This window comes from Gymnoscopelus braueri (assembly GCF_963280865.1).
Source record: "Gymnoscopelus braueri genome assembly, chromosome: 2".
NCBI classification, from domain to species: domain Eukaryota; kingdom Metazoa; phylum Chordata; class Actinopteri; order Myctophiformes; family Myctophidae; genus Gymnoscopelus; species Gymnoscopelus braueri.
This window is the reverse complement of record NC_137604.1, coordinates 45,243,749-45,257,413: the sequence shown is the minus strand read 5'-3', so window position 1 is coordinate 45,257,413 and position 13,665 is coordinate 45,243,749. Positions and strand designations below refer to the sequence as shown.

General features: G+C 43.5%; 1 protein-coding gene across 1 annotated transcript; it reads right to left on the bottom strand.

The window, feature by feature from the left end:
* Positions 1–1,349: 1,349 nt before the first annotated feature.
* On the bottom strand, positions 1,350–2,992 carry LOC308095804 (neuropeptide Y receptor type 2-like; the record flags this gene model as incomplete). Its single annotated transcript, XM_080442879.1, has 2 exons — positions 1,350–1,868; positions 2,429–2,992. 2 exons carry the CDS (start codon positions 2,990–2,992, stop codon positions 1,350–1,352), a joined length of 1,083 nt encoding a protein of 360 aa, XP_080299005.1.
* Between the last annotated feature and the right edge of the window lie 10,673 nt (positions 2,993–13,665).

Here is a 13,665-nt window from a genome sequence, read left to right as displayed (position 1 = left end):
AAAATGAAATGCAATTCTGAAGTTGGTGTTCTCACTTATATTTCATAATTTCGGTTCTTTGTGCAATAATCCATAATAAATTGTGTGTGTGGGGGGGTGGGCAAGCAACAGGAAGGATTATTCAATCGGCTGAACACAGGACAGTTACTTCAAATAGTGATTAGAAGGCTGGCTGTAAACGATGGCGCTCATGGCGGCCAGGAACTCCTCTCGTCTGTCTAACAAGGCAGCCTATTTTAGGGTCCTGTATAAATCCATAGACCAGACAGCAGACAGACCCCACGTGATTGTATAGCTCTCAAGTCACACTGTGCAGAAGCAAACCTTCGATCATAGTCATGTTCAGATTAATAGCGATATTTATATCATCACATATGGTTTGCTTCAGCACTCCCTAGTACTATTTAATTGATTGATTAGTTATACAGACATGTTGGTTCTTGATGAATCACAATTTGGCATCCATCGAAAAATTGGTGGGTGGATGATAGATAGAGAGAGAGAGAGAGAGAGAGAGAGAGAGAGAGAGAGAGAGAGAGAGAGAGAGAGAGAGAGAGAGAGAGAGAGAGAGAGAGAGAGATACATACATACATACATACATACATACATACATACATACATACATACATACATACATACATACATACATACATACGCACACACACACACACACACACACACACACACACACACACACACACACACACACACACACACACACACACACACACACACACACACACACACACACACACACACACACACACACACACACACACAGACAGACAGACAGACAGACAGATAGACCTCCCCAGCAGACTGCAGCATAAAAAGGGAACTTTCCGCTGACAAATGGTAAAATGTGTAGCATGTCAAAGGAACTGCGCCTTCTCAGGAAAAAGAGCTGCCCCTTTCAGTAGAGGTCATCTGTGTTCAGGGACTAGTCCACCTAGTTGTCCAGATGCACACCTATATTTGTAGGTCTCTAGACTCTATACCAAGCCCCCAGAACCACGGTAGAACAGTGAAGCGGACGTCACCTGTCCTGGTGGTCAAATCTGGGATAGCAACACTTCCGCATTTAAAATGCTGCCACGCGTGCGTCTACTGTTTGTGCGCCTGCTCATAACTCTATGGCCTGCTCTATTCAAAGACTTCAAAGGGATGTTTTAGAGCCGACAAAACTTTAACACTTAAAATGTAATGTCCACAGATTATCGTCGCATCCTGACAAATAAATTGTCCGCTCTCTATTCATGTTCAAATGTTCCAGTGTCCAACCATAGTTTATCAATTTTTCCCAAAACGGTCCTTATTGGTATCAACATTTCTGACTGTCTGACGATGATTTAGACTTTGGTGGCCGTGAAACCTGTGTACGCGATGTTTTTGTCACCTTGCGACTGTCGGCTGGAGACGCTGCTCGACCTCCAGCTGAAGGGTTGCTCACACTTACACACGGACAGGAAGGCCGTCCTGTAGCTGCTGTTCATCCACCCGTACAGGATCGGGTTGACGAACGTCGAACACATGGCCACGATGTGGAATGCCGTGAAGAGCAACTTGAAGTCCTTCATGTCCAGGACGTTTTTGTCGATGTCGATGGCCAGCTGAAAGGCGTGCAGCGGCAGCCAGCTCACGGCGAACACCGCCACCACCGTCAGCAGCATCTTGGTGGTCTTTTTCTTGCGCCGGTGCCGGTCGTTCCGCCCCGCGGGGCTCACGTGGCTCCTCCTCAGCTTGTTCCAGATGCGGACGTAGGCGAAGGAGTTGATGGCCAGAGGCAGGCAGTACTGAAGCAGGAGCATGGTGATGCTGTAGATGGTCCCGTCGTCCCTGTCGCTGCCCGGCCACTTCTCCGTACACACCTGGATCAGTGGTGGAAAGTAACTAAGTACATTTACTCAAGTACTGTACTTAAGTACACTTTTGACGATTTTTTTGCTTTACTTTACTACTCTACCAATTTCAGTACTTTTAATTCTACTCCACTACATCTCAGAGGCAAATATTGTACTTTTACTCCACTGCAATTATTTGAAGTTACTTTAGTTACTATAGTTACTTTGTAGATTTTGATTATTATAGTTTTTTTATTTGATTAAAACATCCATTAACCACTTCAGCCCTGTATACATTTCGGCCATTTGAAAATAGCCGATTTACAAGCTCACAATGCGTCACATCGCGACGTATTGTGAGCTTGTAGATCTGCTATTGTCAAATTATTTTTATACATTTGAGAACTTGAAATGGGACATTCGGCATATTGAGTACTTTTACTTTTGGTACTTTACTGTAAGTACATTTTGATGCCAATGCTTTTGTACTTTTACTCAAGTACATTTTGAATTCCGTACTTTTAAGTTGTAACAGAGACAGAGTACTTCTACATTGCAGTATTGATACTTTTACTCAAGTAACTGACCTGGATAGACTGCTCCGACGACAGGTCAAAGGTCCCGTATTCCCTGAAGATGGCGAGCGGACTGGCCAGCAGGGCGCTGACGGCCCACGTGACCACAATGACCACGGCACACACGTTTTTGGACATCTTGGTCTCGAGGTGGTAGACGATGCACCTGTGGCGGTCCAGGGCGATGACGTTCAGGGTGATGGTGGACACGTGCACGGCCATGCCTTGGGCGCACGGCAGCAGGAAGCACAGCGCCCGCCCGAACTTCCACTCGCCGTACAGAGTGTAGATCAGCGTGAAGGGCAAGCACAGGGTGTTCACCAGCAAGTCGGCCACGGCCAGGTTCACAATGAAATAGTTGGTGACGGTCCGTAACGTTTTAAACTTGTAGACGACGTACATCACCAGGGAGTTTCCCATGACTCCGAATAATATGATCGAGCTGTACGCGAGAATGAGGACGACCTGAACGCCGACCAGCTGCGTGCTGTCGTCCAGTTCTAAGAAGCCCTCGCCACACAATGGGATTAGGACTGAGCAGTTGGAGGAATTGGCCACAAATGTAGAATCCTCCATTTCAGTGCAGGTTCAGTCGACATGCAGTGTCCATCGGTGACAGGTTCCATAAGTTCCACAATCTAGACCTAAGGATACATGAACACAGAGCGCAATCAGGGCATATATCCCCTTGTTTCAACAGTACTTGGTGAAAATCAATGAATCATATATGAAATTTAAATGAGAGACTCCTCACACCACAAAATGTCAAATCAACATAAGCAACATAGTTCAAAATCATAGAGGAAAATGTGACTTCTACCTTAAATGTTGAGTACCGAATATGACAATCAAATAATGAATGTAAAAACAATAATATGAAGCTGAAATATAGGCTAAACTCTTTTCTTTTTTTTGCCAGCATTATGCATTTTTCTTTAAATGGTTTGCCAAAGTGGAGTTTCAATTTGTTTATACTATAAACAAATTGAAACCATTTAAATAGTCTATAGTTTTACTGGATTCACCCATGGGGACAATTTATTTTCATAATAAACTAAAATCTAATGTTAGGCTACTATATTTGATATTATATTTTACACAGTGATTTGATCTAAATGTTTTCCCAAAGGGGAAAAAGCTAAATAAATAAGATTTAAAAAAAATTGGCCTAAATGCATATTTGAATTAGCTATTCATAAATACAAAGGGAAAATGTATCAAATTGACATTGAAGAGAACCATGCATGGAGCTTTTCTCCCAGTAGCAGTTCATAAGTGAAAGGATTCCACATGCCTCCTTCTGTGACTCCAGTAGTGGCTTCATTGTAATAAAATGAGGCTGTAATTTATCTTTCATAAATGTATAAAAACACGCATTAGTATAATGGACAGCAACATTAAAGATAGGCTATAACTCCCTAGAATGAGTAACAATCATATCAATGGATTCATGTCTGGAATTATTTTTTTATTTGCATATTAACAACAACATAACTATATTATTTTGGTTAATTCATGCTTTTTCACCAGTTTTTGACAAACTCATACATACTCATCAGAGGAACCGGCAATCAAAATAGCCTTGGCCTATTAATGGTATTTTAGCCAGTTAAGTAGCTAAATTTGTCAAGAAATGTATTCTGAAAACTATTTAAAAAAATATGCCGTATAGGCCTACCCACTGTAGTTTGTGTAAAATTCAATAGGCTATGGACAAATTGCATCCACAAAAATGTAATGCAATTGTGGTTAGTTTTAAATGCTAAGAAGATAGTTTAATTAAGCATCTAAAACAGGGGTCTTCAACAGGGGGTCCGGGACCCCTAGGGGGTCCTCAAAGTTACTACAGGGGGTCCACAAAATATTTGTGTGATATAGGATTTTTTTTTACATTAACCACTTGAACCTTGTAGCATCCCTATTCTAAAGAGAACTTAAGCCAAAAACAGCAGATCTACAAGCTCACAACACCTCCCCCAGTGAAGCATTGTGAGCTTGTAAATCTTCTATTTTTGGTTTGGTGTAGAGGGGGAAAAAGAGCAGACCAAGTACAGAGTGAAAGGTCAAGTTTACTAAGTATTGAAGGTTTAAGTGATTCAATGTCTGAAAATACACATAAAAATGAATCCAATAAATAAATAAAACATACATTTACACGACACTGACTACAGTGCTGCCTGTCAACACAATTTTATACAATATGTAGTGGGGGTCCCTGCTTCATCTCTCTTTCTCTCTCAGGGGGTCCTTGGGCTGAAAAACCTTGAAGATCCCTGATCTAAAACATGCTTTTTAAAGTCCAGATTAATTATGCACTCACCTCATTCCTGCCTCAGAGAGAGAGAGAGAGAGAGAGTCCCCTGGTAGCTCTCTGCGTTCTTTGATCTGCTTCACTGCGCTTGATCCTCGTGGGTCCGTGATGTTCAGACAATAACCTGATCAAATTAAACTACAAGTCCCCGAGTAAATGTAGGCTAATGCCTAATGATCAATCAATGGCATCTTTTTACAATGGTTTAGAGGGGTGCGGCGCGCAACGGAGTCTGGACTCGTGCGCACTGCAGCCTGCCGAGTTTGGAGACTTGATGACTTGGTGCGTAGGCTAAGGCAGGCTAATACACTGTTCCCCAAACAGTGGGTCGGGACCCATGTTCGGGTCACGGCCACATTTTTATGGGTCGCGAGTAAAAAATATATATTTTGATGATGCATTTTTTTATTTGAAAAGATTTTAAAAAGTTTAAACCAAAAAAAAATCACACAACTTTTCATCAATAGACCCCTTAACAGACGACGTCACACTGATAAGAATCAGTATGCCTGCAACCAGTATGCGCTCAATGAAACACGAGTCTGTCAGGTCAGGTCTCTAGGACGCGCCTCACTAGCCAACACAGAAGAGGTTGGGGTGTGCTGAAACCAGCGCACCCCAAAACAACAGGTTGAGAATTGATTGCGTGAAACAATCACCTGTGCGTCCAGTCTAAATGTTGGTAAACAAATAATTGGTCTATTAAAAAAACAACATTCAAAGTATTTCATAAATAACAATAACAAATAAAAACATTTCCATAAATAAATTAAATAGCCTACAGTGGTTCTCAAACCTTTTACACATCAAGAACCCCCAGAATTGTATGAATTTGTCCACGGAATCCCATCTTAATGCCATGGCCAAATGGCATGGCCAAATGGTGACAAAATGTTTTTTTTAAAAAATTATTATAGCAGATAGCTATTGTTGTGAGCTTGTAGAGTGGGTGGCTATTTTCAAATAGATTATCTACTATAGGCTAGAGTAGACTATAGGGTTAAAGTGGTTTAAAATTAATTTGAGGCTATATAACTCATTTTGCTGAGGAACCAGCTTGAACCCCTTCAAGGACCACTGGGGGTCCCCAGACCCCACTTTGAGAACCACAGCAACAACAACAGGTTACTTACTCCTGTCGATATTGAAGGGGGCTGGGATTAGAAATCGCTGGTGCAGAAATAGATAGCCTAATAAAAAACAGGTTTGCAGTAATAATGATCTGCTGTAGCCTATAGGCTATCCTCACAACACAATAGAAGAGGTGTCCCTTTTGGAACCTCAACCTCTTAGGTACTACTCACGGCCAAAGCACTGCTCCACTTCTCTCCCAACTTGCTACAAAAATCGCTCATGCAAAACTATAGAAGTGCTTCTATTTTATTTTCCACCTTCACATGTGTCTCCTTTTATAATAATCATAAAGTGCTCTATATTTCATCTAGCAATTTACTTCCGGGTGTTCCGTTTTGAACAGCCAATCATCTGCGAGATAGTGAGTACCCTTTGACGTGCAATACGACACAGCAGCCTGATGCGATCGGGTTGCAGCAGCCAGCCACAGACGGAGAGAGAGAGGGGTGCAGAAAGAGGGACGTGCAGGACAGCGACACAGACAGTGTAGAGCCATATGAAATCCATGTTAACGGAATCGCGGAAATGACCAATAAAAATGGAATTGGAATAAAACCCAAAATATTGCAGAAATGCCCCTAATCTGGGAATTAATCAAAATAATTCGCGGTAAAATATTTTTTTTTACCGCGAATATTTTACCAATCCACGGAACACCACCATTTTGCATGGTCACATCATACTTTATCCTACTTTATAAACAATAAAATCCACGTAGAAATCGTCTTAGAAAGACGATACAAATAACATTACTAATACACCGGAGCCGCCATCTTGCCATGCTCACTGCTCAGACCGAATTCTTTGGGTAACGCTTTTGCGTATGACACTGTCACACAACAAGTGCCGTCTGCAGAGATGAAACGTGACTTCTCTGTGCCCTGACAGCAGACCTGATTCTATGGGTAAACACATTTGAAAAAAAAAACCAAACAAACGTCAATTAAAAATAAAAGATTAATGTTAGTGGTCAAGTGGTGTAAAATGCCACCCAAAAAAATTCTGAAGCCTGCTGCAGTTCAACAGAAAATAGCAAGCCTATTTTCTAAACCCAAGTCAAGTACTGCTAATGATGATGACCCCTTATAACAGAAAAACTCTGAGGTGGAGTGTTTATTATTTATATTATTATTTATTATTTCTCTTTAAAATTGAATTGAACAGTATTTCTGTGTTGCAGCACTTTAAACATTAAATGGACTATATATCTTATTAAATTGTGGACATTTATTCATTTCCACTTACCAGACACTTTTTTTATGGTAAAAATGAGCATAAAAAGCAAAATACAGAATTCAGAAATATTAAAATGGCAAAAACTGAATTTTGGAGAAAAAAAAAACGGAATTGGGAAAAAAAATTAACGGATTTCATATGGCTCTAACAGAGAGAGAGAGAGAGAGAGAGAGAGAGAGAGAGAGAGAGAGAGAGAGAGAGAGAGCATGTGTGTGTGTGGGTGTGGGTGTGGGTGTGTGTGGGGGGGGGGGGGGGGGAGACACACGGACACACAGTAGAGCTGTCAGTTCTCTATAATCCCATTCGCATTTCAATATATATATATATGTGTATAATATATGTGTATATATATATATATATATATATATATATATATATACACACATATATATATATGTGTACATATATATATATATATATATATATATATATATATATATATATATATATATATATATATATATATATATATATATATATACATACACACACACACACACACACACACACACACACACACACACACACACACACACACACACACAAACCGTTAACATCCTAACGAGAATCGGTGGTAGAAGAGATATTGTGTGTTTTGGACAAACAGCAGCGTAGTGCTCATGTTCGTTGTGTGAAGCTTCATGTCACAGTGTTTGCGTTGGAGCGCCTCAGTGCGGCTGCAGAGTTCATGTGCAACCTCTTGCACAACCTCTGTTTCCCGTTTTCCTTCACCGTGTCTGTGTCTGCCTGGGTGCGCGAGCGACATGTTCGCTGTTCGCCATGTGTTGTCTGCCTCAGCCCAGGGTTGCCAGGTTGCGCGACCAACAAGCAATGCACACACACAATTCGTTTGCATCTTTCCCTTTCGTTTTTTCTCCCTTTGTACTCCATTAATCTCAGAGCTAGACCACACTAGCTCTCCAGGGACCCCCAAGGGTCTCCAGGGACCCCTGTGATGTTTCGCAGGGGTCCGAAGGGGTCTGTGATGTTTTGCAGGGTTCAGAAGGGGTCCGCGATGTTTCGTGGGGGTCCCAAGACTCCCAGGGGGTCTATGTGAGACCGAGGTGGGTCCCCACTGGGTTGCCCATGTGGGCTTTAGGTGGGTTCTACCTGGGCCCTAGGTGGGCCCCAACTAGGCAAGTCTATGTGGGACCGAGGTGGGTCCCAACTGGGACTGGGCCCTAGGTGGAACCCAACTAGGCTATTCTATGTGGGACCAAACCTTATTCGACAGACAGGGGGACAGACACACAGGGACAGAGAAAGAGAGGCGCACAGGACACTCAGCGTTGCCATGTCCTCTGATTATAAGCGAATTTGCCTTACTTTTCACCAGTGTTGCCATGTCCGAATATTATAAGCGACTTCTGCCTACTTTCACACAATACTCTCGCTCACACTGTGAGGTGGCTGTAAGTTGGATCTGCGATGCGAAGTGTACGACGCGTCACGCTAGATGTGAGGGCCGCGCAGCGGCCCGAACTTCTAGTTATCTCAACACAAGCCATAGTGCTTTCTTGGGTTTAATCCTTTTTAGCATCCTCTTGTATTGAACTGTATGGCCTTCTGTGCTTTTTTTTGCAAACGGTTAATTAAATGTATACAAGGAATCAATCAATCACTCAGCACATGAAGCTGAAGTGTTTTTAATTTCAGGTATGCCAGTTGATTTCCCTCTGCATGTCCCTTTCAGGCCACTTTATGTAGGATAAATACAAAGCAACTGTATATTGACTGAGGTTTCTGAGAGGAAACATGATAATTCCGACCACAATTAACCGATCTAACAGGGACCATGTCGCTGATTCATATCAACCTGTTAAACTTATGGCCGCTAATTGGACTGGCTAATTTGATATCCACCGCGTGGCCCTTGGAAATTGAGTTAATCCACCAGCCCCATGGTAAACGCCCACAATACAAAGATTGTGAAATAAATTAATTACAGAGAGCAGGAAACACTGACCCATTAAAGACGTTTACTTGTTTTGTTAGTACTGCTACTCAGACATTAAACCTTGTTGTCCCCAAAGTCTGTTGAACTTGTAGCCTACATGAACAGCAACAGCTCCCTGATATCTCTTTCTGAATGTCTAGGAATGACATTAGGGCTTGGATGGCTTTACATGTTTTAAAAGTAAATGAGAGTTAAACAGAGGTCATAGTTTTTGAACCCAGAGGCACCACCATATCCCCATATAGTGTATTACTTTGGTTCTAAACGGTTTCTGAACTGTCCACAGCCCCCTATGAGACACAGACCGAGTAGAACAAAATGGTACCATTTTATCATGAGCATTAAGTGAGGACCAATTATATGAAGATAGGTTGAAAATGGGTGAAGTCGTCTTTTAACCACTTGAACCCCAGCATCCCTATTCTGGGGGGAACATTAACCAAACATAGCCGATCTACAAGCTCACAAGGGCGACACATTGTGGGCTTGTAGATCGGATATTTTGGCAAAGGTATTTGGTGTAGATCAAAAAAGAACGCAGTGAGGTCCGTTTTACTAAGTCTAGGGGGTCTAAGTGGTTAAACTGAAGTGATATTGATGAATTCCAAATATTATCAAAGTAGGCTACCCACTTTGAGAAACCCTGCCATGGAAGGTAGTTAGTTATTGCTCCACACTCACCGGGAGGGAGGGAGCAGGGAGGGGCGGGCTTTTTAACTCCTCCAATTGTCGGGCGCCCCCCCCCCCCCCCCGCCACCTCTCCCTCTCTCTCTCACACACACACACACACACACACACATAGTTTGTTGCAAGCTCTGCAAAGTTTGGAAGTAAAAGATCAAAATAAACAACTCACAATAATTAATAACAACATGAACCTTGAGTAGAGTTGTCAGTGTTCACCAGAGTGGTGAAAGCTGCTAAAACACACGTGTGACAAGACTATGGAAACAGGAGTGCATTTTCCCCATCTGTCCAAAGTAACTGAGGTGAGTTTCTGAAGGTGACGTAGCTTAGCTAATTAGCTGCTTAGCATTAAAGGAATTGATGGAATTTGTGTGCTTAATGTCACTTTTATTTTACTTGGTAAAGCAACAACTAGTCAGGATGAAGCATTGTTGTGTTGTGTGATGTGATGTGAAGTGAATATGTTGTATTTTTGAGCTGTGTTTGATTGTGATGCTAAGACAGGCTATGTTGTGCATAATGAGTATGTGTACTTTTGGTACTTTAAGTATATTTTGATGCCAATACTTTTGTACTTTTACTCAAGTAAATTTTGAATACCAGACTTGTACTTGGGATAGAGTATTTCTAAATTGCTGTATTGGTACTTTTAGAATTAGAGTACTTTTTGCACCACTGGGCCTAGTAAAGCACTTTATACATCCATCCAGGATTCTGGATGGCTTGGTTCCAGGCTTAACATAATTTATTTAAAAAAAATAGGAAATCTCTGTGGGAAAAAGCAATGCGATGGCCAAAATGCAAAACCTCCTATGTGCAAATTTCATGATTTTCGGATTTCACTGTGGATGAGGACTATAGGCTATGCTGCACATGCTCAGTCTGTCTGCAAGATAGTCCCGCCCCTCATTTTGTCAGAAAAAGTCATTTGACTAAAACCTCCTATCTTGTTCAGTGCCAATTAGTGCTAAAATGTTGAAGCGCAAAACCTCTTATCTGCACCAGAACTAGTTGAGCAGCAGACAGAGCTGAAACTTGGGAATTCTATGTTATGTAGACCGTCCAAATGTCTTTCAGTTTGTAGTCATCTATTATTTTCAAAATAAAAAAGTGTCTTCCCCACTTACTAGTTAAGTATTTGTTAGTAACTCTGTCAAGTTAATTGCATTGCCTTGTTGATGCTAATGATTAGTGTCAGGTGGTGACACTTTTATCACACCAAGAGTGTGAGTTGATAAAAAAAAATAATGGTAATACTTGATACAGTACTGTAGAATGTCTTGATCTCAAAATTAACATAAAAAAGCATTATTTAACAAAAATAATGTTTGTTTAAAAGCCTAACTATTTCTAGGTAAAAACCTCCTATGTGCATCTATGTAGATAGGAGGTCATTTTTAGGTATAGATAGGAGGTTTTGGCATTGAACATTTTGAACTTGTGGTTAGAGGTTGTCATTGCTGCTTAGATGTGAACGTCCATGTCGTGATTTTTTATTAAATGCAGATCAAAATCACACGTGAACACCGTGGCAGCCAACAACCCTGTGAGAATATTGTGTTGTGTCGGTTGGGGGTATGAGGGTATGGGTGTGGGATGGGGTTTGGAGTTATGGGGTGTGGGAGGTGTGGGGTGGCGGTTGGGGGGTTATGGGGTGGGGGTGCATGAGGGCTTGGGTGGGTGGAGTTTGGGGGTTGTGGTGTGCTGGTTGGGGGCATGGGGACCGGGGGTTCTGGGAGTGGGGGTAATGGGTTGGGTGGGATTTGGGGGTATGAGGGTATGGGGTGGGATGGGGTTTTGAGTTATGGGGGTTGTGAGGTGTGGGCTGGCAGTTGGGGGGTATGGGGTTTGTGGGAGTGGGGGAGTATTGCAGGTGGTGGAGTTGGGGGGTAGAGGGTATGGGGGGGATTATGTTGAGGGGGGCATGGGCCAGTTAGGCCGGATCATACAGGATAGGGTCTTTGTGATACAAAAGTGTGTTCTAGCCAACACCAACTCAGGACTCCTGAAGTGGGATGGGGTTGTGAGTTAGGGAGGTGGAGAGGTGTGGGCTGGCAGTTGGGGGGGGGTTGTGGGAGTGGGGGAGTATTGCAGTAGGTGGAGTTGGTGGGTATAGGGTATGGCGGGGATTATGTTGAGGGGGGCATAGGCCAGTTAGGCCGGATCACACAGGATAGGGTCTTTGCGATGCGAGATTGTGGTCTAGCCAACACCAACTCGGGACCCCTGAAGTGGGATGGGGTTTTGAGTTATGGAGGTGGAGAGGTGTGGGCTGGCAGTTGGGGGGGGGGGGGGGGGGGGTTGTGGGAGTGGGGGAGTATTGCAGGTGGTGGAGTTGGGGGTAGAGGGTATGGGGGGATTATGTTGAGGGGGGCATGGGTCAGTTAGGCCGGATCATATAGAATAGGGTCTTTGCGATGCAATGTGTGAGTGTGGTCTAGCCAACACCAACTTGGGACTCCTGAATCGCTGCCCTCCACACTCTCCTATCTAGCATCAGGGTCTTGAGCTCTACAGTATTGTTGGCTAAGCTGTTACGCCGAAGTGCATCTATGTAGGTGGTGCACTTCTTGTCTCTCCTGGCTTTGCCCTGGGTTGGCTCTCATAGTGTTAGTTTGCTTGCCACTAGTTATGGGTCCCTGACGCAGTGCCCTGCCTCATCCTTCTCTCTCTGACTTTGTCTGTGACCCATGGTAGGTTCCTGTAGAGGACCACATTTCTGATGTGGTCCGTCCATGTGACTCCTAGTGCCATTCATAGCATTCTTGTGTAGACTCCATCCAAGGTCCTTTCCTGTTGTGCTGTGACGGTCCATGTCTCAGCCCCATACAGCAGTACTGACTCCACTGTACCTATACGAACAGCCGCCTCTTGAGGTCTTCTCCCATGTCTGATTTCCACACTCTCCTCATCCCATGCAAGGCATTCCAGTCAAGTGCCCCCCGGACCTTCAGGTCCTGTTCCATTGAAGCAGTCCAGGCCCAGGTTATTAGAAGTCCTGGACTGCCTCGAGTAGCTTGTCTCCATCATCTGAACCATCTTCTCAGGAACTCCATAGGCCCGGAGAATGTTCATCAGATTCCCCCGGTGGATGGTGCCAAAAGCATTTTGGAAGTCATGAAGGTGATCACCACTGAAAGATTCCGCTCCTTACTCCTTCCAGTATCCTCCTCAGCACCAGTATCTGCCCGAGTTTCTCATTACAGGGTCTAAGATGGGTCTAAAACGGTTGAGGATCTTCCTGTTAGCCGTCTTGGCAACTTGTGAGCTCAGGCTAATGCCTTGGTGAGTTCGCCTGACTTTGGTACTGGATCGATGATCATTTTGCTCCACAGCTTCGGCAGCTTGCTAGACGTGTGTGCTTGATAAAATCCAACACCACCTCGTCTATGGGCACATACATCAGAACCTCTGCTGTCACTCCATATTTCCCACAGCTCTTGCCTCACTTGATAGTAGCCTTGGCCCTATGGTACTCATCCATGGTGAACCGTCTGGTTTGGGAAGGTCATGGAAGACAGGAGCATCGGATCATCCTCTTCTTCGGTTGAAGGAGGATTTCCTAGGGGTGTTTTGAAGTGCTGGTACCATGTTTCAACTCATTCCTCTGCGCTTTCTCCCCAGATCTTGGAGGTCTGAGACGAGCTTCTGCCAGAAATGTCATTGATGAGCTTCCAGCTCTTGCCATGTTTCTGGTTAACATGCACCTCTTTAATGTCCCTGAACTTCTGGGTCAGCTCCCGTTGTTCCAGTTGCATACACTTGATATAGCTCCTCCTTCCTCCGCTTATATTCCTCCCTCAGACCCTCTCCTTTTTGGTCAGCGACAAAGTCCCTGTGTGCTGCTCTCATCTCCTCCCTGGCTGTGGTGATTCTAGGGTCAAGGCATCCGTCTTTCCTCCTTGCTTATAGGCTCTTTAAGAC